Source organism: Epinephelus moara, chromosome 18 (genome assembly GCF_006386435.1).
Source record: "Epinephelus moara isolate mb chromosome 18, YSFRI_EMoa_1.0, whole genome shotgun sequence".
NCBI lineage: Eukaryota > Metazoa > Chordata > Actinopteri > Perciformes > Serranidae > Epinephelus > Epinephelus moara.
In genome coordinates, this window is record NC_065523.1 from 1,442,474 (window position 1) to 1,458,807 (window position 16,334).

Consider the following 16,334-nt stretch of genomic DNA (forward strand, 5'->3'; position numbering starts at 1 on the left):
GGTTGCAGCCTTAGCTAAATGGTAAACAACAAACATGGCACCACACCGGTAAGGTAAGACAACACGTTTACATGTCGTTTTCTATATGTTCTGACATTTATCCTAACGATATGAGGCGGTCTTTGTGGAGAAAAAGCTTGTTTAGTGGACTAACTTTGCACTTGAAAGGATGCCCGTTCAATTACGTTTGAACAGGTCTGACGCTGCGGCTGTATCTAGGCTAACGGCTAACATGCGAACTATTATTTCTATGTCACTAGTGACTTGAAACAAATTAGGACGATAGGAGACGGGTTGAAATAAACCGAAATTTCCCTTTAAGAACATACCTCGCTCACTAGCTACTAAACATCAGTTCATGCTTGCCTATTACACACATTCCTCCATTCTCAAGAGGTCCTCCTTAGAGGTCACAGATATCTCACTTGTGCCTGTTGATGTCCTTAATGAAGTAGTAGTGTCTGTACTGAAGTAGAGATACCCAGATATGACTGATGTTCATTTGGCAAAGATTGTGTCTTGCAGTGGCATACAATACAGTGAAGGGATGCATATTGTACATGGATCTGCAGATGGACTGCCTAAATTCCATAAGATCATTCAACTGTGCATTCTTAAAGCCTCAGTGTGTAATTTACGTGGTTGTTTATTAGCAAATATCAACTATTGCTTTCATAAACATATATCTCTAAAGTGTAATGCAATTCACATACAAATGGAAGCTTTCTCATAGGCTTAGAATGATTTCTCTATATATACACAGGCAGGGAGGCTGCCCTCTTGCGTCACCATATTTGAATACAGTGGCTGAAAGGGATATACGTGCTTCGCCTTTTGCGTTTACCTAGTTTCGTGTTTGCCGTCACTGGAGACGGTTAAGGTGAAGATCAATCTGGCGCGCTTCTGCGTGAACCTGCTTTGTACTTTTATGATTCTGTCGCACTTTAAATGGAGGACCACACATATGTTTTGCCCCGTAAGAGGGAAACCACGCCACCAAATAAAAGAAAAAGATCAGATAAGCGAGGACGGGACAAAACGCGAGTGAATATTGGCGTTGCTTATTCCAGGTGGAAAGAACTCCTGAAGGAGAAGGATTTCACAAGGGATGCGGAGGTTGCCTGCTTTCTGCTAGACAGGTAATTCAATCTGATATTTTAAAATCATTTTGGCTTCATGTTTGCAACTACTTTTCCCTCTCGTCTAAGTTCGAGTGACGGCTACGTTTACGTGCTAACGTTATCCTAGCCTTGGCTAACGTTATCCCAGAGCTACAGCTAAATGGTTAGCCTAGCCTACAGCCTAATCTGTTGATTCCTCTCGCGCTGCTGCGAAGGCTGCCACCCTCTCCTCCTCCTCTTCCCTCTGGGTAGCCGAGACACACCTCTTCGCCTGGCCGTTCCTGCACCGCCTCTACCCCCTCGCCCCCTTCCTCTCCCTGGTCTTCCTCCTCTCCCTCTCCCTCTTCCTCATCTCCCTGTGTCCTGTGGAAGAACACTCTGGAAACGCATATATTATAATCGTACCAACCTATATTTGCCGCACTGTGCCGTGACTATCACATAAAACGTGTTATTTTAGCATTACTGTGCTAATGTTTGCTCATATTACCAAAACAATTAGAAATAAAACACTCCTAACATATATCTCACAGATAACCTATATCTCACTGGTAAGCTATGACATATCGTAACATGGTTTAGATTCCTAAATAAATATTCACCTCGTTGCTAGATACTCCTGAAAAACTTGAAAAACTCTTGGATGATGCCATCTCTGCTGTCTGCGCAAGGCTTTTTGTGATGATGCCATCTCTGCTGTCTGCGCAAGGCTTTTTGTCCTACAAGGCCACCGTCACTTACCCGACGGGAGGGGTGAGCAAGTGAGCGCGAGTGATCGCTGCAATCTAGAATTTGACCGCTGATGTCACTGTTACTCACCATTTTTACACACTGAGGCTTTAAGGAGCAGTTGTGTTTTATTGTAAAAGATGAATGTGCCTGGTATAGGGAGCATTTTGGTGCATTTGAACTTTCTTCCTCAACCACTACAGAGGTTGTTCTCACTGAGCTTGGTAACTTGGAAGACCCATATCCCCTTTTTGAGTATATGGTTGGGGGTTTGCCCATGGTGATGTTAAAGAGATTCATCATTGTCAGAGGTTAGTGCCATTGTTAAAACTTAACCATCTGAGGCCTGTGTGTCAGGGTCTTACAAATTTTAAATTCTGTTTTAAAAAATTTGGTGGAACTTAACATTACAGTGTGGTAATAAGATGATTACTGTGAACGTATTTGTCTAATGTTGTTCAGCGCATTAGTCCTTGCTTCTCACTGAAATTACACAAAAATCCCTTGTTTGTGGATTTCCAGAACAGGAGAGAAATGTGCGGGAAGCGCTGTAGCTGTGTATTAACCACTGTTTCTGTGCGTGTCACCTTGCTGATTTTGAGTGATCATAATCCTCCAGTCAGTCCATATTTAACTGCGCAGATGGGCGGAGTCATGGAACTGAGAAATGGAAAAGACCTCCGTTTTCAATGTGTCCATTCTCGTGTAAACAGGTCAACAACGACAAATAAAGTTTTAAAGACCACCGAGACATGTTTTAAATGGATAAGAGGATCAGCCATCACAGATCACTGCAGGGGAAATAATCATATTACTGACTGGGACAAGGGCAAAATAATTACATCAGAGACCAATAAATTCACGTTGGATAAAAGAGGCAATAGAAATCAGGAAGCAGGCGAGCGGCACCATCAACTGGGATGAGGGGGCATACACCCTCTCGCATACCTGGGATTCCCTCCTCCAGAGACCATCCAATGGCGGGGTGTGTGGCCGGCCCAACAGATTCTGATAGGTCTGTTGGGCCGGCCAGCTGATAAATGACATGTCAGCAACACGTCGGATGACACTTCTGAGGAAGACTGGAGTCACCGTCGAAACTGTCAAGTAGGTAAAAGAAACATCTACTACACTTTTTGTCTGAAGATAAGTAAATATTGAACAACAAATTGTTGGCCTCTTCATATTTAAATTTGCTTCCTTGTTGTTATTCTTAGATTTGGGCTAGTTATTACTATCATATCTATCCCTATTTTTATTAATCTATTAACCCACTATTGCCATCCTAGTACCATGCTGTAAAGTGAAGTGCTCTGTTTCACCTGAAGTAGAACACAAATTTATTGGCTTCTTTTTCTTTGTTTCTCCTCTAGATTAAAGGTGTTCCATAATGGCAGCTCCTGCTGTTCTGCAGATCATATTTGGTGACGAGTCCGGACTCAAAATACCTCTGGTTTCTGGAATTCCAGCAACAGTGGAAGAACTGCATACAACAATAAAGACATTCTTCCAGTTGAAAGAGGATTTTCGGTTGCAATATATGGATGCTGACTTCAATGCATTCATGAACCTAACTTCAGTGTCTGAAATTCAGAACAAAAGCACAGTGAGTTCAAATAAACACAAGAAGTTTGTTCTCTAGAGAAAGGATCACCGCTCAGTGAATAACCTCCTAAGCCCAATGATAAGCTATTATGGCAAGGCTTAACTATACAGACCAGTGAGCAGTGATAACTAACACATCCTTGGGGTCATCGGGTGGGAATCTCCTTTCACCAGTGTTTTGTCTAGTTGGTCCCACGACACCTCCAGGAGGCTAGACAGTGATCTCTGGCGAACCAGAGACACTCCCCTAATGCCAGCTCTCACTGCTCCCCGCATCAACCCAATAACCTCCTTTACTTTGCCTTACACAGGGCTTTCTCAGCCCAAACAGCACTGCCACCTTCAACAAACCCAGGCTCCGTTTATGCAAGCTCCAGGTAGTGACCGTGCCGATACTACCTTTCCTAGCACATTCACCATACTCTGTTTCACACGCTACATAGCATAACTCCAATATAAGCTAAAGTGAAAGGAGATAGAGAAGATAAACTCACAGGATCAGCAAACACACTCACCTTGCAGCATGGTCTCAAACAAAAGGGATTCAAATAGGCCACTCCCACACTTCAATAACCTTCCTCTTCCTGGATTTTCTCCTGAGAGGACTGATTGGTGGATCTCTCCACCTGATCTCAAGGAAATCCACTGACTAGATCTAGCTGCTTCATCTGACATTTCCTTGTCTTCCTCAAACTCTGTCCCCGCACTCCGAGTTCCCCCAGGAGCGAGACAGCTGATCTTGCTATGAATCTCCTACACCCCACTTCCACTGGACAAATCCTAGATTTCTACCCTCGCTGCTCAGCTTCTGATCTTAATTCTGCATACCTAGGCTTTTTTCTTTCATAGGCTTCTTCCACTGAGTCTTCCCAAGGAACTGTCAGCTCAATGAAATAAACTATCCTTTGACTCACTGACCACAACACTATGTCAGGCCTCTGATTGGAACAAACTATTTCCTGGGGAACAAGCTTTCCCCTTGCATTTCCCAATCACACCACACCCTTGCCTCCTTACTAACTTATCACTTCTGTATTTCTTCCTCTAACGGACAAACTGAATTGCTAAACTCCTATTCTTAAAACCTTCTGAATTTGCCTGTCTTCGTTTCCCTTCGATGCCTGCAGCTAAACTTTTCAACACCTGGTTATGTCGCCATGTATACCGGCCTTGTGACAAGCTAACTTTACAGCCTGACAAAATATGCCTTAAGGTTGCAGTACCTGAACACAATGGGCATGATGGGTCCCCATTTACCCACAGTTTTAGGTTCTGGGGGGTTGGTAACACATCGTATGTAGCCCCTACCAGGAATCTAATACGATTCTCCTCCATATGCTACAGGTCCCTCCAACTAAGCTTCCTCTTCTCTACACTTTCCCAATTCAACCACTGTCCCAGTTTAGCCTGGCCACTACCTTTGCACCCCTTAATATCTCCTCCTGTCTACGTATCTGTTCCACAACCGGCTTTCTTTTATCTTTGGGACCTGCTTTATTCCATATTGGTTTGCCTGAGCCAAGCTCCAGGCCTCCCCGGCCAAACTGAACATTACCTACAATCTCTGCATGCCTAAGAGCTGCCTCTGCCTCCTGAACTGCCAATCTTGGGTTCCACTTCCTCCCCTTGGTTGGATTTGGAACCACACTCCTAACTACCTCATCCTTACTCCCAGATAACAAGAGCTCTGTCCTGACCTTGGTACATTTAAATTCCTCTGTTAAACTAGATACTGGCAGCTGAAGTATCCCTTTTCCATACAATGCAACACTACTTAGGCACCTAGGAGCGCCCAACCACTTCCTAATATAGGAGCTAACCGACCTTTCAATTATCTCCACAACGAATATTGGAATTTAATAAACTGAGAGTGGCCACATTGACCTAGGATATAGCCCAAACTGCAAACACCACAACTTCAACTTTCCTGGAAGTTCTGATTTATCTATACTATCTAATCCTGCAGCCACATCTTTTCTAAATTTCACCACCTGTTCCTCATCATTCAACTCCACATTGTACCACCTACCTAAGCTCTTTACTGACTTTTCCCTAATTGTTAGGATTTCCTCATCTATGACAAACTTCCTATCACTTAATTTCCCTCTACATATTGAGATGCTTCTAGACTTACTAGGCTTGATCTTCATGCTGGCCCACTTGAGGTTCTTATTTACCTTCTCTAATAGCCTCTTTGTACATGGCATTGTTGTGGTCACCAGTGTCATGTCATCCATGTAAGCCCTAACTGGTGGAAGATGCACCCTGTTCTGCCATCTCTCTCCACCTACCACCCACTTGGAAGCCCTGATGATTACTTCCATAACCATAGTAAATGCTAATGGAGAAATTGTACACCCTGCCATAATACCTATTTCTAGCCTCTGCCAACCTGTTGTGAAACCTGCCGTACTTAGACACAACCTAACATCCTGAAAATATGCTTTCACTAAGTTAACAACTACCTGTGGCACTTTGAAGTAGTCAAATGCGAATACGGCTATGTGGTACTGAACCAAACGCATTTGCAAGATCTAAAAATATTACATGCAGGTCCCTTTTTTTTAATCTTCGCTGCCTGAATCTGGTGCCAGATCATGCTAGTATGCTCTAAACACCCTGCAAAACCTGTTATTCCTGCCTTCTGCACCATAGTATCTATTAAGCTATTCCTTTCTAAGTAGCTGGCTAATCTCTGCGCTACTACACTGAAGAAAATCTTCCCCTCTACATTCAATAGAGAAATCATCTGGAATTGGCTAAGGTCTACAGACTCCTTCTCCTTAGGAATGAGGACACCCCCTGCCCTACGCCATGCTCTTGGGTTTCTCCCAAACTATTCTTAGCTGTAATATGTAAGGTAATATGTCCCCCAATATTGGCACCTGAGGAGCCCTACATCACCTTGCACCCAGTGGATCCAGATCAAACCTCACGTTCTGAAAACTCAATGCCCCAAACCCCAAATTCATCCATAGCCTCATCCTGCAGTGATGACACCCTGTGCACATCAACCCCACATTCATCCCCAGAAGTTAGCTCTCAGGATTGTCCTCCTGGCCTCGGGTTTTTTTTCATCCCAAAGTTCACTTACGAGGCTGAATTTGAACTCCAGCAAAAGAATGCAGAGTTTGAGAGAAATGGAACATACTTCACCCCTGGCCTAAAGCTGAAAGGAGTTATTCTTGATGGCCTAGCTCAAGAAATTATGAAGTACACAAAATACCGGAAAGACTACCAATGTGAAGAGGTTGCAGAAGCTTTGACGAGAGCCCATCCTTGTTTGGGACAGCTTGGAACCAAGACAGGCTTTTGGGGTTGGAAACAGTCACTTAAGTATAAAGTGCAACACTATCGAACTGGGAAACTGGGACATCCTGAAATCCGTGTAAACTCCTTGAAGCACAAACGAGAAGGCCAGGGCAAAGCTGCAGCCAACATAAAAAAACCACGAAAGGCTGAAGTTAACTACATTCCTCTGCACCCAAAAGGTGAAACTGCAGAAAGCTTGGAGAATGAGAGAATTGCTTCATTGTCAGAGCTGAAAAAGCGTGACAATGAAGTGGTGATAAAAGCAAAAATGGAGAAGACCTTCTCCCACAGATGCCTGGAGATTGTGGACCAGAGGCCAATGATAGGAGACTTCAAAGACCGATGGCCTGCCCTCTTCCAGGAAAGTGGAGTAAGTACACATGTAGGTGTGTATGCAGGGGTGAAACTAATTACTACTCAAATTACTGCAATTAAATAAAATTTTGGGTCCATCTCTTTCATAAATTTTAAAGTTTGTATTTTTACTCAAACTTAAATATGCATTAGTTTTAAATTCATAACTGAATAATGAGTACATGTTAAAAAAAACTTGTAAAACAGTTACATTTTTGTAGCCAGTAAGGCTGTCTGACAGGTGGCAATACACTCTCAGGTTTGGCGTGGTGACCTTGACCACTGGGCTAAGGTGAACAAAAATTAACAAGTACAGAGTACTCTAAGTACGTTTGCCTTAGTACCATCAGCTTTACTTATAATTTAAAAATATTTCAGTATCTGTAGTCTTTATACGACTCCAAAGTAGTACCGTAAACAATGACTAAATTGTGGGGCGTTGGTGGCTTAGTGGGTAAAGCAGGCGCCCCATGTACAAGGCTGTTGCCGCAGCGGCCCGGGTTCGAATCCAGCCTGTGGCATTCACTGCATGTCACCCCCCCTCTATCTCTCCCCCCGTCACACTTACCTGTCCTGTCCATTAAAGGCAAAATTCCCCCCGTCACACTTACCTGTCCTGTCCATTAAAGGCAAAATGCCAAAAAAAAAAAAAAAAGGACTAAATTGCAGAAATGTGAGTAGATGTAATTAGTTACTTCTAACCCTGTTGTTGACTGTTTTTATTTGCCCATGGTTATTAATGGATGTAAATTTGTAATTTGTTATAGCCCTGTGACTTTATATGAGAGTAAAACAATAAATAAATGGCTTTTTTGTCCTTGTATTTTTTCAAGGTGAATGATGAGTTCTTGCAGATCACCACAGAGCCACTGCAATCAAAGTTCCTGGCCCAGCTGGACCACTTCTCAGAGAAGCTCCTCCAAATATTCCAGAACAAAGGAGGAGTGAAGGGACAGAAGATAAAGAACATCCTGGCAATAAAAGATGTGGTTAGTGAAAATGCAATCGTTATCCTTTGGGGAGGTTATTTTAACATTTTATTGTACATAGATGTTCATTTAAACATATTTGATAAATATTCAGATATAAACTTAATTGTCCTTGAACACTGCTCTTCCACAACCTGTTTTGCTCTCTGTTTTTACTCCATTACACCCATATTGGACTGAATATTCTCTTGCTTTATGGCCTGTGTTTTAGTGTGACGACATCAACATCAGGAGGGAACGTGTCCTCAAAAGCCTTGTTGTCTACCTCAATGAGGATCAAAACTCTTTCTTCAAGGAGTACCTGGTAAGTTTAAGTGTTTTCCGTGTAGTGCAAAGCAGTGTCCCCAGTTACTTCCCCCAGTAGCACACTGTTATGGAATGAGCTACAATATTAATGAATGTGTAGATTTCTATTAGTGATGTTAAGCATTGTATGTAACATGAATGTTGCATGTTTCTGTTTTTAAGCACTCTGCAGCTGAGGATGCTGAGAATGACATTGTCACCACAGTTATGGGCATTTACACATTCTGAAGAAATGAGTTTGGTGAGCCCGATTACGTGGGGGTTGTCATTGAAGGTGTGAGAGTCCTCTCCAATGTGGAAAGTGTCTGGCTTTCATCTTACTGTTTGGGCTAATTTATGCCCTAGATCTCAGTTACCCAGACAACCTGAAATACATGTTTGAGTTGGTGCAGAAAATCCTTATGAATCTGGATGGACACAAGGTCAGCACCAAAATACAGCAACTGAAAATCAAGCTGTTCATGTAAAAGGAGGCACATGTGACAAATGGCAGTGGGACTGGGGATTTGTTTTGATTTGTTGTATTGTTTTGTTGTTTTCTGAACTGAGCTTTACCTGAACATGGTCTGAACTGAACCAAACCTGGTCTGCACTGAACCGAGTTTTCCCTGAACTGAGTCTGCACCTCACAGAGTTTGAACTGAGTTTGTACTGAACTGAGTTTGAACTGAACTGAGTCTGCACTGAATCGAGTTTGAACTGAACTGAGTCTGCACTGAATCGAGTTTGAACTGAGTTTTTACTGAATCAAGTCTGCTCTGAACCGAGTTATCACTGAACTGAGTTTTCACTGAGTTTATACTGAACCGATTCTGCAATGAACTGATTCTGCACTGAACAGAGTTTGAAATGAGTGTGAACTGAACCAAGTCTGTACTGAACAGAGTCTGCACTGAACCAAACCTGGTCTGAATGGTTGATACTGTTGTTGTCCAGTAAAACCACTAGCAACCTGCTTTGTGGCAATGGTATTTTTCAGGTGATTCATTGGCATTTTAAACTGTTTGTTTGGCTTAACAACTTCGAGAATTTCTCAAGTCTTTCAGTTTCACACTAAATTTGGAGATGTGGTTTTGGTTGGACAGTGATCCATTGGGAGTGGAGTATTCTGTAATTGCTCCTCCCTGGTGTTTTGCTGCCTGGAGCAGTTGTCTAAACTAGTTATTTTGAACTTATTTGTAAAATGGGATGTGTTTTCTAAAAAATTTCTAATGAGTTGTACAGTGTTTAATATTTAACTGTACTTAAGTTAGTATTCCGATTTGTTACATATGTAGAGTTTGTTATGCATGTAATTGCACCAATTGTGAGATCAAAATCACCCAATGGTATCCTGTTTTGAGAATGCTGCAAAGTGTCTTCACTGTGGGCCATTAAGGATAGTGTAACGGAGTTTTGCTGTTTGTTTTTGATTCCACTTGTCCCAATCACATTTTAGTTTGTACCTGTATTATGAATTCCCATTGGTTGGCGGGCCTCTCCTCAGTCCATAAATTCTGGCTGGGACGTTGGCACAGTGCCAGTATGAGAGGATTGTGCCCATGGTAGGTTATATGAAGCACAGCGTTACATTAAATCTGTCAAAATAATGTAATTCAGTGACACAGCTACCATGATATTATGTCCGACTATATTACAGAAAGTGGCGACTGCATTGTACTCACTTAAATGTATCAAATTGTCTATATTTTGTCAGTGTTTATACTGTAGTTAGATTCCTTAGCTCCTAAGCTAAGCTAACATTTGCTAACTTTTCTATAGAGCTGTGCCTTAACAGTGCTGTGCCTACATGACTGACCAGTGGATTGTCATGCTGTATTCAGGCAATAAACGGTCAAAAGTCGTAGAGTGTCCGTCCATACTTCACAAAACACAACGCAGACTGAAGGAGACTGAACAACAGTTACAATAGCTTGACATTCATTTTGAAAATGTGAAAATGTAGCGGCTTTGGCCTATTTCTAAGGTACTTGATGATAACAAACTGCTGAATGTGTTCTTTAACTTGATGTAGTTAACTACTACAATTATTATCTGTATACAGGCACAGAAGTTTAATAAGGAATCTTATTGACCTTACTGGTTATATTTTGAATCTTGAGCTACACTGTTAATTAATCCTGTTCAGTTTTTATTGCTTTTAAATAAAAGCACCTCAACAGGTATGGTCTCATGTGTTTCCTAAGGGGTGGGGGAGGGGGTTAATTTCACAAATTTTTATTTCCAATTAATTATATATTTTTCAGGTTGAACAAACACAAATCACTAACTACTTTAATGTAGTTACTTTATTTTAATGCCCCTGAAAGGTCACAGCACTGCAACTTAAGAAAACACATGCAAAAACACAAAACACAAGCAAATTTGAGAAAACATTTTCATCAATTTGACAACACGTGCGCAGCATTTAGAAAACGCGCTGCAAAGACCACAACACAACACACTGAAAAAAGCGATGCAAAGAACACAACACATTGAAAAAAGCGATGCAAAGACCACAACACAACACATTGAAAAAAGCGATGCAAAGACCACAACACAACACATTACAAAAACGCGCTGCAAAGACCACAACACATTACAAAAACGCACTGCAAATAGACCGCAACACAATGGAAGTGTTTCCAGGGGACACTTAAATGTGATGCACACGTCCGGACAGGCTTGTTGTTGACGCGGATTTCGAGTCACAGCTCAGTCACCGTCTCTTTCCGTCAGTGGTGTTGGAAAATGAGATAAAAAGTAAGTGTTTTTTATTTATTTTAACATTGTGATCGCATGATTCAGCCTATTGATCTGCTGCTAAACTATCGTTAGCCTTTTGCTTGTAATTAGCCTGCCAATTCTAATAACCTGATAAAATAAATACACACGGTTAATTCATTTTGAAACCATAGACTGTATATAGTGTGAAACACGCTGTTAGCTGGGGCAAGCAAGTTATACTACCAGTGGGTTTTGCTGACATGGCTAATAAAATGACTTTGAAACATAACTGACGATCTTTAAAGTAACTAACCGCAAATTGAAGGCTACTAACACTGGTTAACACTGGATAACTTGCCTATGGAGATAAAGGAAGATTGGGCCTAATATTAGCATGCAGTTAGAGGAAATATATCTCTGTCCCCATGACTGTTTCTTATAAGTGCTGTTCTAGAATTCCAATGCAGTCAGGGTAAATATGTTTTAAGCCACACTTAGCATTCATATTGTTCCTTTTCCCCTTTCCCCAGGTAATGTATTGTCCATATTGTGGAATCCAATTGGCTGGACATATTGGATGTTTTTGTGGCTCCTGTGGCAGCAACATTCAGTTTTTGGCACCTTTTCAAGAAGATGGTATGCTCTTCCCTAAAAGTCAAGTATTTCACTAGCACTTGAGTTTTAATGTCTTGTTTGTGCATGATGGGGTAGCGTAGAAAATAATTTTACAATTATATATACATATAATTGAGCTCAAATACATCAACAAGTTGAACCAGGTGACTTCACATGATATACAGAACTTAACACAAATACATTGCATGTGTGTATGTTGTATGTTATATATTTGGTAAAAGTATGGTAATCATGATCTGCATATCCTGTATGCACCTGGTCCAATGTGATAATTTCTTCTTGAGCATTAAATGCCAGTTCAAGTTTGTCTTTTGTTGTTCCTGCTGGAGTTGTTCACACATTGAGCATATTAAATATCTACACTTTTATGAAATGAACAGTTCACTGTTTTTTTCTTTATTATTATTTTTTCTTTAGATTTCTCTAATTTCATTTCTAATGACCCTGTTCTCTTTTCCCTTCAGAACCAGTATCTGATGAAGTCACAGAGGCAGGGCTCATCCATAAGTACTTCTCAGAGGGCCACACATATGAGGTTATCCTGGATTTTCTTGAAAAAAACACAACATTGTTCTGAGTCTGAGAACCTTAAAGAGGAGGCTAAAGGAAGCAGGCCTAACTAGGAGGACAGACTATACTCCCATTGCCACTGTGCAAGCAACTGTTGCCCATGAACTGAGTGGCTCAGGTCAACTGTTAGGTTACAGAGCTATGTGGCAGACATTGCAACAAAAGCATCACCTGACAGTTAAAAGAGATGATGTAAGAAATACACTTTCCAGACTGGATCCATCTGGAGTTCAACTTCGCTCCCGACGCAGGTTTGTCCGGAGAGGATACATCACAGCGGGGCCAAACCAAGTGTGGCATGTTGATGGCTACGATAAACTGAAACCCTTCGGTATTGCCATCAGTGGCTGCATCGATGGCTTTTCGAGGAAAGTTATGTGGCTCAAGAGTGGCAGCACTAATAATGATCCAGGGATCATTGCGCAGCATTATATGCAGTGCCTATCAGAGTTTGGACAACTTCCAGCCCGCCTTCGCACAGACTGTGGAACTGAAAATGGCACTATGGCAGCCATTCACTGTGCATTAAGATCGCAACATACTGATGACTTTGCAGGAGCCCTCAGTCACATGTATGGTACCTCAACTGCAAACCAAAGAATCGAGAGTTGGTGGTCTTTTTTTAGAAAGCAAAGGTACATGCCTTTTAAGGTCTTTTCCAAGAAAAAAGTGTGCTGCTATGTAGTCAGTCCTGTATTTGTTTTTTTCAACACTAGAAAGACAGTTAAATACAAGAATACTATTAAAATAGGAATTGTTTTTTTTGTTTGTTTTTTCCTATCATTTCTCCTGTTCATACTGGCCACAAAAGAGACCACATGCCTCCAATGTATGGGGTACTCTTCCGTACAAAAAGACATTCTGAGTTAATGAAATCAAGTGTGTATGTTCCAGAATTAGTGTTTTTAGTACAAAATTCCCTCTTTGCATCTCCCCAGAGAGCATTTCCTTCCTGAGTAGTGGCAGGGGTATAGTAACATATATGGGGAATTACATACTAAAGACTGTAATTTTGGAAGATATACACTTGATTTGTCTAGCTCAAACTGCATATCAACATAAGATACCTTTGGAATGTTTTTTTTTTTTTTTTTTTACAGAAGTTAGGTGTGGATTTTGTCCCCCATCACTTACATCGGAATCACATTTGGAAGGGATGTCTTAATGGCCAGTATTATACAGTTGTAATGATTACAGCAATTGAAACCTGTTTTACTGTTCATATTGGCAACTGACCGACAGACCTAAAAATCATGAACCTGTCCTTTCAGGATTTGGCCTGTAAGCAACATAATTTTTCATTAGATTTTTTTTTTAACACCTGTGGCCAGGTGTTTGCTCCTATTCTGCTATGTCAGGTTATCGTTGCAGAAATCAGCAATTTAATATTAGAAAAATGTTTGTAGAAACTAGAAGGGAGACAATCTCAAAGAATGGAACCAATGCATAATTCCTGGATTAGAACCAGGCTTGTTGTTTAAATTTATACTTTTAGAAAGCATTTGTTTTAGAAGTCATTTCCATATGAACAATGTTCAGCACTGTGGTAAAACATTGTGCATGTTGTCATTCCACCATTAGGACTCAGTTCTGGATTGAAGTCTTCAGTGACCTGAGAGAGAGGCACCTTTTCAACGGCACTCATGAGCAGAAGTGCTTACTGCGGTATGTCTTCCTGGACGTCTTGCAGAAAGAGCTTGATGACTACAAACAACTTTGGAACAACCACACCATCCGACCTGTTCGTCAATCTCGTTGTCCATCTGGCAAACCAGAAGCCATGTACCACCTCGCTCACAGGTTTGTATTTAACCCATGCGATGTGACCATGTTCAGTAAATATCAGATTGCATTTTCACTCATGTAAGTTTAAAGATGTGTGATTAGAATGGAATTCATATATTAAACAACACAAGCTCCATTCCACACCAAACCTACATTGTCAATGTAGGTTTGATTCATCAGCTTCAATACTAAAAGGTGCCTTGTGGTAGTAGCAAATATGATGACTGTATTTGACTAAAAGAGCTGCTGTCAAACTGTGGCTGATTTCTGTTAGAAATTTAAGGTCTTTGTTTAAAATGTATTACAGCTGATTTATTGTAGTAGTTTTAGTTCAAATACTTACTCAGCATTTTTTGACCTACCATTGGAGGCTTAAATGATTTTAATTTGTGATGATTTCATTCAATGTTTTCATTTCTGACTTCCCTTAGGTTTGGTGGAAGGGAGTGTGGATTCCCAGTGCCCCAGGAAGCCCTTCACCAGTTTAATGGCATTCTGCCAGCTCAACATAGTCTATGTGGTGATGACAATCTCCAGATTCACTTTGCAGACTTGGAGAGACAGAGTGGGCTGGTTCCACCAGTCAACTGGACAACTGCTGTTCAAAATTATATATCACTTAAAAACATGTCTTTACTTTAGAAACATCCATTCCTGCATGGTCCTACAGCGTACTTGCCTTTGTTACCTCTGCCACTGGGTAGCTTGATCTGCCAAATGCAGGGAATATTCATGCTGTAAGAACGGTATCAAGCATTTTTTTGTTTTGCACTTTGCAGTTATCTGCAATAAATATTGTTATGGGAAAGCTGATTATGTTGTTGTTGGGCAAGGAGAACACAGACCTAAGAACACATTTATGTATGACCTTTAAGGAAAAATAGGCACTTTTTAGTCTCTGCAATAAACTCAGTGCCATTGTTTGCAGGCATGTGACTTTTTTTATATTATATTTTGTTATTATTTCATGTGCACATGTGGAATGCATGTGTAAGCACTTACATGTACAAATCAGAGCAATGAAAAAATTAAGCACTTACATGTACAAATCAGAGCAATGAAAAAATGTATGTGCGTGGACATATAATAACAGCACGGAAATGGAATTGAGAATACCCTTTATTAACCTTGTTTCCAGGGAGATTTAAAAAAAAAAAAGTGGTCAAGTCAATGCATCAAATTTTGGCACTCGATAGTTTTTTTTTTTTTTTTTTTTTTTTTTAAATTATCACAGTGTAGAAAGTTGTTCTAGTCACAATTTCACAACAATGCAAACTTCAGTAAAAACTACCCATCTCTACTCTCTGCTGGGGAATGATCAAAAACTACCCATCTCTACTCTCTGCTGGGGAATGATCACAGCCAAAATGAATCCAGAAAATACAACTCAAATGACCAAAATAATGGTCAAGGAGGGCACAAGAGTTAAGGAAGTCCAAACCCAGGGGCGTTTTGTATGCCAAAATCCATGGCTTCTTGAAAAGCTTCATAGGTGTGTGTGTGAAATTGGAAGTTTGATTGTATTGGCACACACATTTGCCACAGGAAAGCGCAAGCCCTTCTGGAAAGCTATTTGTGGCTGTGGCTTTATTGACATAGAAGGAACTTCCCTCAGCCCAGTTCCAAACATGAGGATGTCTTCCAGCGACAGGCTTGCCTCTTTTTCTGAGAGAGAGGAGAGAGGGAGGGAACCAAGACAAAGAAGAAATTAGGCTTTTGTTTTTAAGATCAGATTTTGGCAGACAGCTATTTCTGAAACTTATTCTCTTATGGCTACTTTTGAATCAGTGTAGACATTAGCTATCAGCTGTAAGAACTTACTTTATATCTCACTGATAGTTGCAGTGATGATTCTGCATATTTCTTATAATTATAATAACAATTAGTACCTTCAACGTAGAGCAGATAGTCTCGCCAGTAGTTCAGTGCTCTGGTCTCCTCCTGACGCATGGTGCTACCAGGCGGACTGAGCTGCGCATGAAATAAGCTCTCCAAAGCATCAGCTGTCAGTTTGTTCTCACTGTAGCACATGAATGGCATGAACAGTGCAGGATGCTGTTCCAGGGCATTGAGAAAATCCAGAGTTGCAAGTCCCTCCTTGAACCTACAAAACATACAGATTGACAGTCAGACAATTCAAAAAAAAATAATTGCATAATCATTGTGAATATGTAAACAATTACTGGAGGATATATACAGTGGTGTGAAAAAGTGTTTGCCC

The 16,334-nt window shown here is 40.9% G+C and overlaps 2 protein-coding genes across 7 annotated transcripts in view; one reads left to right on the forward strand and one right to left on the reverse strand.

Annotated features, from left to right (window-relative positions):
• si:dkey-283b1.7 (von Willebrand factor C domain-containing protein 2-like) overlaps positions 1 to 16,334 on the reverse strand; it is a 73,330-nt gene that overhangs the window by 18,477 nt on the left and 38,519 nt on the right. The window lies entirely within an intron of this gene.
• LOC126406111 (uncharacterized) overlaps positions 11,056 to 16,334 on the forward strand; it is a 9,519-nt gene continuing 4,240 nt past the window's right edge. Inside the window, exons 1-5 of one of the 4 annotated variants that reach the window (XM_050070294.1) lie at positions 11,056 to 11,158; positions 11,653 to 11,758; positions 12,223 to 12,963; positions 13,910 to 14,128; positions 14,545 to 15,046. In XM_050070294.1, the coding sequence (XP_049926251.1) occupies positions 12,470 to 12,963; positions 13,910 to 14,128; positions 14,545 to 14,755 (924 nt within the window). In that variant the 5' untranslated portion in view covers positions 11,056 to 11,158; positions 11,653 to 11,758; positions 12,223 to 12,469 and the 3' untranslated portion in view covers positions 14,756 to 15,046. Of the gene's footprint in view, positions 11,159 to 11,652; positions 11,759 to 12,222; positions 12,964 to 13,909; positions 14,129 to 14,544; positions 15,047 to 16,334 lie in introns of those variants that run through there. The other 3 variants (XM_050070292.1, XM_050070293.1, XM_050070291.1) reach the window with 3 other exon arrangements.